Source organism: Lepisosteus platostomus, chromosome 7 (genome assembly GCF_059453375.1).
Source record: "Lepisosteus platostomus isolate fLepPlt1 chromosome 7, fLepPlt1.hap1, whole genome shotgun sequence".
Lineage (NCBI taxonomy): Eukaryota > Metazoa > Chordata > Actinopteri > Semionotiformes > Lepisosteidae > Lepisosteus > Lepisosteus platostomus.
In genome coordinates this window covers 46,685,824-46,699,290 of record NC_142617.1, presented here as the reverse complement: position 1 = coordinate 46,699,290, position 13,467 = coordinate 46,685,824, and the positions used below count along the sequence as shown (strand labels likewise).

General features: G+C 42.5%; 1 protein-coding gene across 1 annotated transcript; it reads left to right on the top strand.

Moving 5' to 3' along the window:
• Positions 1-257: 257 nt before the first annotated feature.
• hdc (histidine decarboxylase) lies at positions 258-10,644 on the top strand. The gene is made up of 12 exons (XM_088640784.1): positions 258-645; positions 1,003-1,175; positions 3,388-3,501; positions 3,983-4,105; positions 4,247-4,381; positions 4,921-5,064; positions 5,926-5,992; positions 7,016-7,178; positions 7,266-7,356; positions 8,132-8,230; positions 8,319-8,420; positions 9,054-10,644. The coding sequence occupies exons 1-12, from the start codon at positions 618-620 to the stop codon at positions 9,867-9,869; spliced, it is 2,055 nt and encodes a 684-aa protein (XP_088496910.1). The 5' UTR covers positions 258-617; the 3' UTR covers positions 9,870-10,644.
• Positions 10,645-13,467: the final 2,823 nt, after the last annotated feature.

The following is a 13,467-nucleotide window of genomic DNA, read 5'->3' as shown; positions in this document are numbered from 1 at the left end:
TAATCTATTCATGGTAATGAATTGCTTTGATTTGTATCAACTTTATCCCATAAACTGTTATCCAGTGCCGTAGAAAATGTATAATCAGCACTGGTATAGTAATGATTTTTCTTGATTGAACGTCGGGGTGTGTAAATTTACATTCTTAGTTGATCCATTCTGTAAATCCCCATTCTCATTTTAAAGGTTAAATACAATCTTTTTGCTACTTCCAAAGAGCCCCTTTCCCTGCCGTGATCGCCCATCTCTGGAATATTATTTATTGCTATGAAACGTTCTAGGACGTAATCTGTGAAGAAATATGTGCAGTTTCAAAATAGCACCACCAACAACAACAATAGTGTTTATACTTTTCAGTTTTTCCATTGAGGTGAGCCTAGTTTAATGTCTTCCATTAGTTGTGTGTGCTCCTATTTTATTGACGGCCTGAGGATGGCGGGGGGGCATTTTTTGTCTGTTGTGTACTCTTTTGAGATCAGACGTCATAATTACAAAAGAGGACGTGTTCCGCCGCTGATTGCGAGTATAAAAACTCCTCGCTGCCTACAAAACAGCCGAACAGACGTGTTACATCGAGAGCTCACTTGCGTTTGTGGCTTCTTACTTGAGCGCCGAGGATGCAGTCCGAAGAGTACAACAGGAGAGGTTAGTGCTGGGCACGTCTAGTTTCTGATCTGAACGTCTTTTCATTCGGTTTTATACCAGAACCTTGCCTTGTTTAACTGCAGTAAACTGCACTGTTCACAAAGTTGGTATATATAAATTAAAATAAGTATCATTACTCTGAATCCAGTTTTTTTTCACAGGTATCCACTTTGAAATGTATTGATACATTGAATGCAGATGTTCGTTTTTCTAATTATTTTAAAAATATAACGACACTCATGAAAAATGTTTTCTTTTTAGCAGTAAACGTGTGATACTTTGCTTAAGCATTACACTGCATTTTTGTTTTCTAAAACAACTGTCGGCTGATCACCTCCGATGTCCCCCGCGCTGCAGGTAAAGAGCTGATTGATTACATCTCTGCCTACCTGACCAACATCAGAGACAGGCGGGTGAATCCGGACGTGCAGCCTGGGTATATGCGCAGGCTCCTACCCGACACCGCCCCGACGGAACCCGAAACCTGGGAAAACATTTTCAGCGACGTCGAGAAAATAATCATGCCAGGGGTATGTTTCCCCGCTTACTTCTTCTTGAGGACTTGGGTAACCTTAAGCAGGCCTACTACTATAATAGCATCCGGTTTGATAGGCTTGCTACACCTGCGTTTTCTGTGGTGCAACTCAGTAACTGACAAGAAGAAATGTTGAACGTTAAAATGTGATTTACTAATTCTTACAGGAATTTTTGAACAAGGTATTATTAACCCTTTTCACACTATGCATAAGTAACTTTATGGACATAACCCATCTATTTTCTAACCGCTTTATCCAGTGTGGGGTCGCGGGGGAGCCGGAGACCATCCCGGTAAACTATGAGCATTCCGGTCTCGCTTGCTGTGTCTTCAGCGGTGATCAGGTTTTTTTTTGCACAGGGCAAAATTAAGTTATACCAACTTCTGTGGGTGTCGTATGATTATGTAGGCATGCGGAGTTTGCTTTACTTTACTCGTCACTATTCCTTTAAACCTTTCAGTTACTGTTACTTTCAAGTTTACCGGTGGTTTGACGCCGACAGGTATACTGTACCTTGAGTGGAAAAGTCTGTTGATTTCTCGAGAAGGTGTCCAGTCTTCGTGTCAGAGTGACAGTGTGTCTGAGGCGGATGAACGGGACAGAAGTTGTGAACCTGAGCCGGCTAAGTCAGTCAGTCACCTGCTGGTTTAACCCTTCAAGAGCTGCGTTAGAATGACACCCGCAGACACACTGCCCACCAGGAAGGGAAACCATGTTCGGGGTTCAGCATATTACACCGACAGCCAACCTGAATTAACTCACTTTTCTGCTCATTTTACATACTATCTCCGCATTGTGCGTCACACCTAGCTTTAAGCGCTTTGCGATATTAAGCGGATTGAGAAGCCACCTTTAAAGGCGCTATATAAAATAAAGTTTAGACTTATTAATTACAGTCGTTACACCTTAAATAACAGGTCTAATTGTATTTAGAGTTGCCTACGAATTTATGTTAGCTTTATCATATCTTTTCATGTGATATAGCTGTCCACAGCCTAGGTATAAATCCATGACTATGCACAAATATTTGTCCGGTGAAGTTGTGGCAGCTGGCATTGATGTAAAAGAGACCTCTTTGTACGCTCTGTCCAGTCAGTTCTAAAAAATAAAAATGTGTAACCTTTTCCTTTTGCATGTGTTTGCTAGTTTATAAAGAACGATACCATTGCATGTTTTCGATAAAGAATGCTTTAACGTGTTTATCATTGGTTTTACAGCAAAAATAAATGTAGCATAATTAAATTGTAGCTTCACTTCCAGTCGTCAAATACGTTTGATGTAGTTCGACTATTAACGACACAGTCTTAAAAAATTAAGAATCGAAACTAGTTGAAAAAGCAACTTATTCTCATTTTGTAATAATAATAATAATAATAATAATAATAATAATAATAATAATAATAATAATAATAATAAACTTTATTTTATATAGCGCCTTTAAAGGTGGCTTCTCAAAGCGCTTTACAGGATGACAATAACAATAAATAAGAATAATGAATACCTTTTAATAATAACACAACATTTTAAGTGATACGTTGTTTTAAGGGCATGTTTCGATAAAATAATATTGAGTGAAAGGAAAATGCGGCATTCTCACCAGTGTTCGAGGTGTACAGTATATAGTAAGTATTATCAATAGTGATGACTCCGTTGCTAATTAAAATGATAATTATTCTTTTAACATTTTATTCACTAACCTGTTTTGTACTTCCACGTAGTTTCTGTCAGTAGTATTGTAGTAGTATTTAAAGAATATATTATACATTATTTACAGAATGCATTTTTTCCCTCAAAACGATGTTGAATCTACAGTATCTTGCTCCTAATTTATGACAAAACTGTTCATTTCCGAGAAGGGCAGCAGTGCCGATATGGGTCTTGCCTACAGTTCCTGCGATAGCAGACGTTCTGTATAGTAAGAGCGCCGTCTTCCGCAGAACTAGCTCAGATCCAGGTGACTGTAACGGTCTGAACAACGGGAGAGAGTAAGGGCGGCCTTTTATTAAAATAACTGTCCAATGCAGTCATTCAGACAGTGATAAAAACATTAATTCTGTATCCTATCTGTGTCTCAGGGCCTTATAGAAAAGGAAAAGCGACGCGCTGCATGGCGGTTTTATACAAATCGGGAAAAGTCGTGAAGAAGCTGTGCGAGGTGGAAAGGACTGACGTGCGCCCCCCGGCGCTGTGCTTTGCTGTGTTGTAGGTGGTCCACTGGCAGAGCCCCCACATGCACGCGTACTTCCCCGCTCTCACCTCCTGGCCCTCCCTTCTCGGCGACATGCTGGCGGACGCCATCAACTGCCTGGGCTTCACCTGGGTGAGCGGCTGCTCGGCTTCCCGGGCTCGGTTCTTGACCTGCTCAGTAGCCCATGTGTGTGGAGGTGTTCGTGCACTGCGGACCGCTATAAATGAAAAATAACATTGAATTCTGTCTCATATACGAACGGAGCGACCAGATATAGTTTATGTAGTATAATTAATGTACGTAGAAACGTCAGGAGTTAGACTATAGAGTATGCTAATTAATATACGCGGCAACCAACAAATGGTTTGTTAATGTGTGGTCAATGACCACACATTACCATTACCAACGATATCAGTGCGGCTTTTTATACACTTCAGCAGAATTCAAGAGAGATAAAATCATGGTTCTGATAGAATCTCGCATCCGAAAGTACGATTTCTAAGTAATCGAAACAGTAAATTCAAAAGTCAAGCTCTGTGGTCTCCAGCGTGAGCTCAGGGCGTTGAGGATCCGTAGGCAGCGGGAGTGACCGCGCTGTGCTGTCGTTGCGCAGGCCTCCAGTCCAGCGTGCACCGAGCTGGAGATGAACGTGCTGGACTGGCTCGCCAAAGCCCTCGGCCTGCCCGACCACTTCCTCCACCACCACCCAGATAGCAGAGGCGGGGGGGTCCTGCAGGTACGAGGCTCTCGCACGCCGGCGGACTGTAACTCCTGGATAAGACCTCGTTAGTCACATTTCCTAAGTGCATGAGAGCGAGTTTTCTCCAGGTACCAGCCGTAAGGAAGCATCGCACTTTTAATCCCGCGTCTTTTTCAGAGCACGGTCAGCGAGTCCACACTGATCTCCCTGCTGGCGGCCAGGAAGGCTAAAATCCTGGAGATGAAGGAGACCGAACCAGCGGCAGACGAGTCCGTTTTGAATTCGCGGCTCATTGCCTACGCGTCAGACCAAGCAAGTGTCGTTTCTGCTGGCGCTGATAATTACTTTGATCAATTTCATTTTGTGCTTCGGTTTCCTCTCAGAGTCCAAAGTCTCACTGGTAGGTTGGCCACTGGGAAAACTTTAAAATTGTTGGAAGCAGTTAGAAACTGGATGGATTTTCGTTTTGGCAAAACTCCATCACACAACAATCTAGAAAATCGTATATTGAATGTTTGAAATCTTTTGTTTAAAAATGTGTATTATTTGCTGTAAAGGCAAAACTTATTCCAGATTAGAGTGAATGTAGAGAGGTAGCGGAGTGTCCTGCCGTATGTACGTGCTCATTGAAATTCGTATTTGCGCTGATCTCTGGGGACATACAGTACAGCAGACAACACCACACAATGTAAACAGTACATTACCAAACGAAATGTTGCTTAGAGGCGGGTTAGGAAGCGCTGCATCACTGAAAGGCGAGCACTGCAATCTGTAAAGGGTTTTTGGCGCGGAGCTGCTGTTTGGTCTGCGTGCTGCCTGTGAGATAACGTCGGCGTGTTTCCTTTCGGAAGGCGCACTCGTCAGTGGAGAAGGCTGGCCTGATCTCCCTGGTGAAGATCCGCTTCCTGCCCGCGGACGAGCAGTTCTCTCTCCGAGGGGAGACCCTGCGAGCGGCCATCGAAGAGGACAGGAAGAGAGGCCTCGTGCCGGTGCTGGTGGGGTGCCCCGTCCTCTTACGCCAGCGGCTCGCGGTCCCGGTGCAGGTCACCCCCACACCTGCTGGTGTTCACTCCATCCCGCCTTCATTACTTCATGACAGAACTGAAGCCATACTTGATCTGCGAAGGTGCTTCATTGGACCATTGGGCCTGCATTTTGTTTCTAGTCCCAAGTGTGGGATACAGAATACAGCAAAGCTACAACAAGTTTAAAAGCTGGGAACAAACAATTCACATCACTATTATTATTATTATTATTATTATTATTATTATTATTATTATTATTATTATTATTATTATTCAATGGAGGGTTTGATTGTGTCAGTGAGAGCTCGACTGGAACAAAAACCAGCAGGTGTGTGGGTCACCAGGACCAGGACTGGAAATCACATCACTTAAAAACTGTTCACAAAATAATAATAATCATTAGCAAAATCAGCAATAGTTTCAGTCATTTGTATTGCTGAACATAAGAAAGATTACAAGCGAGAGGAGGCCATTCGGCCTATCTTGTAGTTACCTGATTCAAGGATCTCTTTCACTTTCTTGAAATAACCCAGGACATCAGCTTCAACATCATTGCTGGCCAGGTTGTTCCATACTCCCACCACCCTTTGTGTAAAGAAGTGCCTCCTGTCATCAGATTCGGACACACTTCCATGTAGTTACTGTACCACTTGTGTCCTGTGGTTCATGTTTCACTGTTCACTCTCAAGAAATTAAGAGGATTTTGAATACTTGTAAATTGTTTTCTAATTGTTATTTTTCCTCACCTGGTAACGCATTTAGTATGTGTTTGAAGGAAAAAATCTGGAGAATTAATGTACCTCAAATAGTAATCTTCGTGTTGCTTTTCAGGTCTGTGCAACTTTGGGCACGACTGGAGTGTGCTCATTCGACCGCTTGTCTGAGCTGGGACCAGTTTGTAAGTCAATTCCGCTAAATTTATCTTTATAATTACTGTGAGCCTGTCAAAACCACTGGTGCCTGAGATTGAACTTATTACTGAAGTGTTTCCCTTCCATTTAATTTAACTTAAAAAAAATACACCTGGAGCAACATCTTTTTCCATCTCTAGAAACTGAAACACAAACCTGCCTGTGCTGACTCTCCCAGCCGTCTCTGATCCAGCTTTGGAGCTTCAATGGGACTAACAGTGTGCACAGCAGAAGCAGTCTGATTTGGCTACAGGGAACTATTCAGGAGGGTTTATCCTGGAAAGAGCCTTGAATCAAAAGTGCCCCTTTCGGTCGTCTTTAGAGCCCCCTAGGGAAATAGTAAAAATTCTTGGACAGGGTCCACCATGGATTGATTTATGAATGTTTATTAATGTAATTAGCCCAATTTTATAAGTAATGTACACAGTCTAAGCCACACAAGGCTGTACTAGACTGGAGCAATGATGTATTTTACTGTGCTCCTCAGAGCCCTGTGCTGATGAGAACCACTCAGCCAGTGCAAGGTCTCATTTGCCCAGTGCTGGGCAAGTTCCCCACAGAGACGGTGGGGATAAGGAGGTAGTACACTACTTTTTGTAAACTGGTTCCACGCTTGATAAATGCATATACCTCATAGGCATAGAATAGACATAAAGAGTGGAGTATTTTGTTGGTAAGGAATGCACTGTGCACTTTTTGATGCGATGAAAAAAGCAGGAATGGCGTGCTGGCACACTGGTTAGCATTGCTGCCTTGCAGCGCTGAAGCCCTGGGTTGCTAGCTGCATGGAGTTTGTGTGTTCTCCCCATGTTCTTGTGGGTTTCATCCAGGTGCTCTGGTTTTCTCCCACAGTCTGGGAAAGTTGGCCCTGGTGCGAGTGTGTGCGTGTCTGTGTGCGTGTGTGCCCTGTGATGAACTGGCTTTCATCCAGTGTGATCCTGATTTGGATAAAGTGGTTAGAAAACGGGCGGATGGATGAAAAAGGACCGGCTGTCTCATTCCTCATTCAGGTGCCAGCGAAGGCCTCTGGCTGCACATAGACGCGGCTTACGCTGGGACGTCCTTCTTCTGTCCGGAGTTCAGGGACTTCCTCAAAGGCGTCGAGTTTGCCGACTCGTTCGTCTTCAACCCCTCCAAGTGGATGATGGTGCATTTCGACTGCACTGCTTTTTGGTAAGGGGCTTCCTCCTGTTAAAGACACATTTCACTGAACGTCCCCGAAGAAAGGCGCTAACTGGGCCTCCTTGTTTGTCGTTACAGGGTGAAGGATAAGTACAAGTTGCAGCAGACCTTCAGTGTCAACCCAGTCTACCTCAGGCATGAAAACTCTGGTGCTGCCACTGACTTTATGGTACTACTGAGTTTTTGTACTCTTATCAATTGGACTCCTTGTTGTACTCATTGTTTATATTATTTACCTGATCTCTCTGTTTAAACAGAAAAATGGCACAATAAAGCATTAACATAATGTGAATGTTGCATACTGTATGGTGCTACAACAAAAACCAGCCATGTTACCACCTTGTAGCCCAATTCTGTTGGATCTCATCAGCCAAGGAAGGCTGGGCCTGGTTCATTAGTGGGTGGGGGACCTCTGTGGAAAACCGGGTTGCTGCTGTAAGTCCTATTGGCTCTTCCAACACAGCTCCTCCCTGTGGATCAGAATACGTATACATACTGTATTTGTAAAGTTACAGGAAACTGCAAAGTCAACTTGGCAATGCCTTATAATGAAGGTCAGCTGCTTTGATTCCTTTATGCAGATAAGGTTATTAAGACAAGCGCTTAAAGGACCAGAGTTTATCCTGGCTCCCTGAACAAATAGCAAGTGGTTTCTTGTGTTTATAGCGTACTGGTGCCATTTCGCACCACTGGGGAGACTGGAGCAACTGGGGTATAGTACCTTCCTCAGGGTGCAACAGCAGTACATGCAGCAGGGCCTCCAACCCATGACCCACGATCCCAGAGATGTACCCATGACTCTACGCTGTCCCCCTTATCGTACTGTTCTCGGTCTTTTCGAAGGGAGAGAACGCTCATCTGCGGGGCCAAGCGGATTGCCTAGAGGAAGGCTCAGGCTCAGTATGTCACCCACACAAGACTTATTCTCCTGTATCATTTTCCAGCACTGGCAGATCCCACTCAGCCGAAGATTTCGCTCCCTTAAACTGTGGTTTGTGATGCGCTCGTTCGGAGTAAAAAACCTTCAGGCGCACGTCCGTCACGTAAGTGCTACCTCGCCTGAAGCACATGGGTGTTACACACTGCCTTTGTCAGCTGTATACTTCCCTTGTGCATTTCCTTCATTCTCAGGGTGTGGAGATGGCAAAGCTCTTCGAGTCTCTCGTTCGGAGTGATCCTAATTTTGAAATTCCAGCGCAGAGACACCTTGGACTGGTGGTGTTTTGCTTGAAGGTGTGTATGAGTGAAGCAAACGTGTACGGTATGCATGGTACGGCTTCTCATCTTACCCATTAATTACATTGGGCTGACAAAAATCTACAAAGGAGAGATGTGCAAAAAAACTGGAAAGTGAGACATGCAGCTAAGAATTAAAGGATAAAGAAATAAAATGTTTCCTGTGCAGAATATATTATCCCAAATTAGGAACATATATATGCTTTTAATGTAGGATAAAATTAAAAGTAGATATGGAACAATTTAATTCTTAATTCTGTTCTTAATTTTCAGTTTCAGAAAGATAGTTCCTCCAAGGTGGGTCATTCAGGAAAGGTTGGTGCTGTTTGGATTAGTAATTTATTTGCTGTTACCATGTTTCACCAGCAGGGGGAAGTGTTGCTGTTGCAGTTGCTTGACAAAGGTTAAGACATTCTGGTTATGCTGAAGTAGCAATAAACTGGGATTTAGACTTTAATCCTTTGCAGGTCAATGACACTGTTTTCCTGCAGCGGATTGCAAAAGATCTGTGAATTGTTGGTAACACAAATAAACTAGGAAAACCTGTTTTTGCAGGCTTTGTAGGCTTTTCTCCACCTGTCAAGCCTTCTGTTTTTCTTAGGTGGAGTATTTTCTTTTTTTGTTCTGCAGGGAGGAAATGCTCTGACCGAAGAGCTCTTGAAGTCGTTGACAAAATCCGGCACCATGTTCCTCATTCCAGCAGCCATCCGTAAGACCCTTGTGATCCGCTTCACAGTGACTTCCCAGTTCACTACCAAAGAGGACATCCTGAGAGACTGGGGCATCATCCAGCAGACCGCTGCCCAAATACTCCTCAGGAGTTCAGAGAACCATTCCTCTGGCACTGCAGAGCAGCTGTCTCACACCAGCAGTAGCGCCGGGGAAAATGTCTTAGCTAAAATGTTGTCCGTGCCCGAGCCCCAGAAACCTAGAGCAGCAAGGAGACATCCTGTGAGCGAATCAGATGGGGATAAACACTCTGGCTGTCTACAGACAGAGCCACTGGGAGACCCTTTCGATGACACCTTCCCTGTGGAGGTTCAGAAAGTCAATAAGTTCAAGCAGGCCTCCCAGGTCTACAGCCACCTTGCGGGACAAGGGCAGAAAAAAAATACCCGTTCCCTGAGCTGTAACAGCGAACCGCTAAGCGTCCTGAAAGACCTCAACATCCTCCAGCACCTCTCCCAAGAGGGGTCTGTCAGAAATGGGCCGTGCGCGAAAGGGGGCCTCCTCTCCAGTCTCCCTAAAAATGTTACCCTGCTGGAAAAAAGTGCCTTGAAAAAGCTAACCAAGTTTTACAGCGTGCCCAGCTTTCCCCAGTGTGGCATTCAGTGTGGCATACAGCAGCCCTGCTGCTCCTTGAAAAGCTTGCAGATATTCCACAAGCCATGGTTCTCATGCAACAGAGTGAATTCCGCCTTAACCTGCCTCAAACACCAGAGTTGACTAACCCCTCGTGGGGAAACCTGTAGGCCAGAGGTGATTTATCATGAGTACACCGAAGAGGAATTTTAGACTCTTTGGAAAAGGTAAAACACATTGATGGAAACAGAATTATCAGTTTTAATGAAAGAAAACACTTATTTTACTTCTTAACAGAACAGTTCAGGCAAAGGTTTATATGCTACACTCTTTGCTGGACAGTTAAAGCTACGTACAGATCATGCCTTTCTCTTTCACTTTGGAGGTGTCTGGAGGTCAATTACTTTTTAATTTCAGATGGAGATTTTGCTTTAAACACAGGCTTACCGATGATATTTTTTTTAGCAAAAGCAAATTTAGACTTTCGTGCCGGTAAATGTCCACTGTATTCCGATACATACCTGTATGTAAACCAGCAGCAGTGAAAAAGTGCTCTCAGGTCTAGTTAATAACAGCCTTCATCTTGCACTGTGTGATCACATGAGGAGTGTGGACCTGTCGTGAGATGAATCTGTATCCTTGCACAGATGTACTAAAATTGCACATTTGTGGTAGATTATGGACGGACTGATGTATTGAAGTGAACCCACAATAAGGACATTTTTGTTTCTCTCCTGTGCCTAACTTTTCTGCTACAATTGATTATATTATTATTTTAAATTCTGTATGTGTAGAATTAGCTACTACAACTACTTTCGACAAGCAATTGCAATCATGCTCTAATTTCACCAGTTATTTTTGCAAAAGACAAGTTTACCTTTGTTTATAGATTGACAATAAATCCTTATCTTTTGAATAATTCAGACTTCTGTGACTTTCTTTTTCCCCAAATGCTCTATAATCACGGGTTCAAGCATGGTAGATGTCACTAGCTGACTGTGACTCGGATTCCCCAGGAGAGTAGGGTGATAGTTGCCCAGGACTCTCTCCACTCTGAGATGCAGGTATCCCTGCAAGGATAGCATGCAGAAGCATGGTGGTGTCCTCCAGTCAGCCTCTAACATCTGGTGCTGGGGGCTGCTGACTGCGATGTGTTAAAAGACGATTGGTTCAAAGGTGGGTGGGAGGCGGAGTCTGCTTTCAGTCACTCCTTTTCTCCCGTGTGCAGCCGCAGGATTCGTAGCCCTGAGCCAAGCTGTGAAAACTACACAGCAGTCTTTTTCAGATTCGGCAGGTATAGCAAAAATCATAAGCAATTCTAAATTAACAAAAAAAAAGGGAAGATAATCTTATATTCCGATAAGATAAAGAAAAGAAAAGCTGGAGGGAAGCTGGAATTCAAAGTTTAAATAAGGCATTCCACTATTCAGTGTGCTGTTCTATGTAAAACATTAAGGAATCAGTATAATCTATGAAATACACACAAAAGTGAGGAAACAATACTGAGAACTATTCAACATTATTATGTTTGGAGATAATGCACATGTCACCTCTGTCTTATCAGCTGAAAATTTGTAATTCACAGGAAATCATTGTCTGTGTTCAGAATTGCTGTCAGAATTTATACTGTACTGAAGGGGAGACTTATCTTTCATGATAAAATGGAGCACTTCCTTCTGGCTCAGCCGTCAGACATGGTTAGAGAGGTTTGGAGAGAAACCTTTGACTAATAAAGAATGAAGTACTGAATGAGGACACTCCAGTTTGGCAAAGTATTTGTCTTCAACAATTTTACAAGTGACTTTTTAATTCAAAACAGTTTGGAGATTTATTATTTCGGATGTATGAATGCATATTAAAATATATATATATTAAAAATGTTTCTTAAATGGTTAAGCTCAAGACTTTAGTAAGTATTTTTAAAACATAAATATCGCTCTATGTGAATCGTATCACCCTAATTCATTAATATAGATCTGAAGATTTTAACTAAAGTACTTGCTTATTATTTTATCTGAAATTAAGTGGGTGGCACAGTGGTGCAGTGGCTAGCTGCGCCCTGCAGTGCTGGGGCCCGGGGTTCAATTCCAGACCTGTGGTGCCATTTGTGTGTTGTTTGTATGCTCTGCCCATGCTTGCGGGGGTTTCTTTCAGATACTCCTGTTTTCTCTCACAGTCCAAAGACATACTGGTAGGTTAATTGGTCCTGGTGTGAGGGTGTGCGTGTCTGCGTGTCTGTGTCTGTGCTGTGTGTGTGCCCTGTGATGGTCTGGTGTCCCACCCGGGGGTCTGTTACCCAGGGTCACCCTACCTTATGCCTGTTACTTGCTGGGATAGCCTGCTCCTGCTCCCCTGCCACCCTGAATTGTGGCTAGAAGTGGCTGGAAAATGGATGGATGGCAAAAAGAAGCCACACACTTTTTTTGGGATATTTACAGCTCTGACAATATGTTCCATCATTGCAGGATGAGTCTCTGTTAAAGCCTCCCTATTCATGCTTGAATCCCTATTACTAAAGCCCACTCTGGTCAGATTCATCTCTCAGATGTTCCGGATTTTATTGCAGTGAATGATTTTAGAGGTTTTATATCAATACAAGATTTAAGTTCATTCAATGTTACAGTAAGTTATTTATATAATTTATAGAGTCTGTTTAACACCTAATAAACTTTCTTCTCATCTATGGATGTAAAAGTCTGGAGGGTTTATTTCTGACTAGAATTGTCAAAAACTGCAGCCTCGGCGACTAGCACTAGAAAGAATTCTCAGGGAGCTTCTACGGGAAAAACACATTTAAGCCAATTATCTGCTATCCCAGGAGATACTAAAGAACGTAATCAATCTACATGTAAACTTGGACTGCTGCCAATCAACTAATCACATTTAAATGTAATCAGGAATGACTACATGAATTAAATGACTGTATGCCTCTTGAGATGATACTTCTTAAACTGGGGAACCGTTCACATGTGGTTGATTAATCACGTTTACTATTGCGATGATGTCAGTGTAATATGAACATAGAACCCTGAGCTTATTACTAAATTACATGATATAATATTTTTGTACATGTCATGTCAATTTCTTCCTGGATTTTTTCATTGAGATGAGTACAATATTAATATACGGGTATTTTTTGCTTTATACTGTATATGGATTAAAAACTTCTACCAGAGTGTTGATCTCCCCAATACAACCAATTACATACATTTACTCATGGAAGATGTTTATATATTTATACTAAAAGTAATTTTCAAACTAACGTATGTTAATTTCTGGCAATTTTCATGTAAAAATGACTGTGGGTGGTGAATGGTGTGGGAAATGTACAATTCTCAACTAATATTACCAATAATCCCCTTTTTAGAGTTTTAGTTATTATTAATGGTAGGCTTTTTTTAACATTTCACATTTAATTTTAAGGTTGACGATTTTGTTTTTCATTTTTTAAAATGAATTCAAATGAGCAAATCGTCATTTCCAAAATATTCGCATTGAATCTCATTTTTATTTGTTTCACACATATTATTTTAGATTTTACATGATAAAAACGGTCAAAGGGGAAACCGGCCTTCAAACTGCCTCCATCTGGCTAGGCCGGTGACTAAAGACCAGCGAGACAAAACGGCATGCAGTTGGGTACAGCTCCCAGGGCAAGCTGTCGAAACAATATGTCAGGTTAGTTAAAAGAGTGTAACAGTGAGAAATAATTTACCCTAGATTAAGAAGTGGTATATAATAT

What these genes read in the sequence shown, in the direction of transcription:
- hdc (XM_088640784.1), top strand. Translation starts at nt 618, where the DNA reads ATGCAGTCCGAAGAGTACAACAGGAGAG. An exon ending in AGAAAATAATCATGCCAGGG is followed by an intron (nt 1,176 to 3,387) that starts GTATGTTTCCCC and finishes GCTGTGTTGTAG; the next exon opens with GTGGTCCACTGGCAGAGCCC. An exon ending in TTCGACTGCACTGCTTTTTG is followed by an intron (nt 7,179 to 7,265) that starts GTAAGGGGCTTC and finishes TTGTCGTTACAG; the next exon opens with GGTGAAGGATAAGTACAAGT.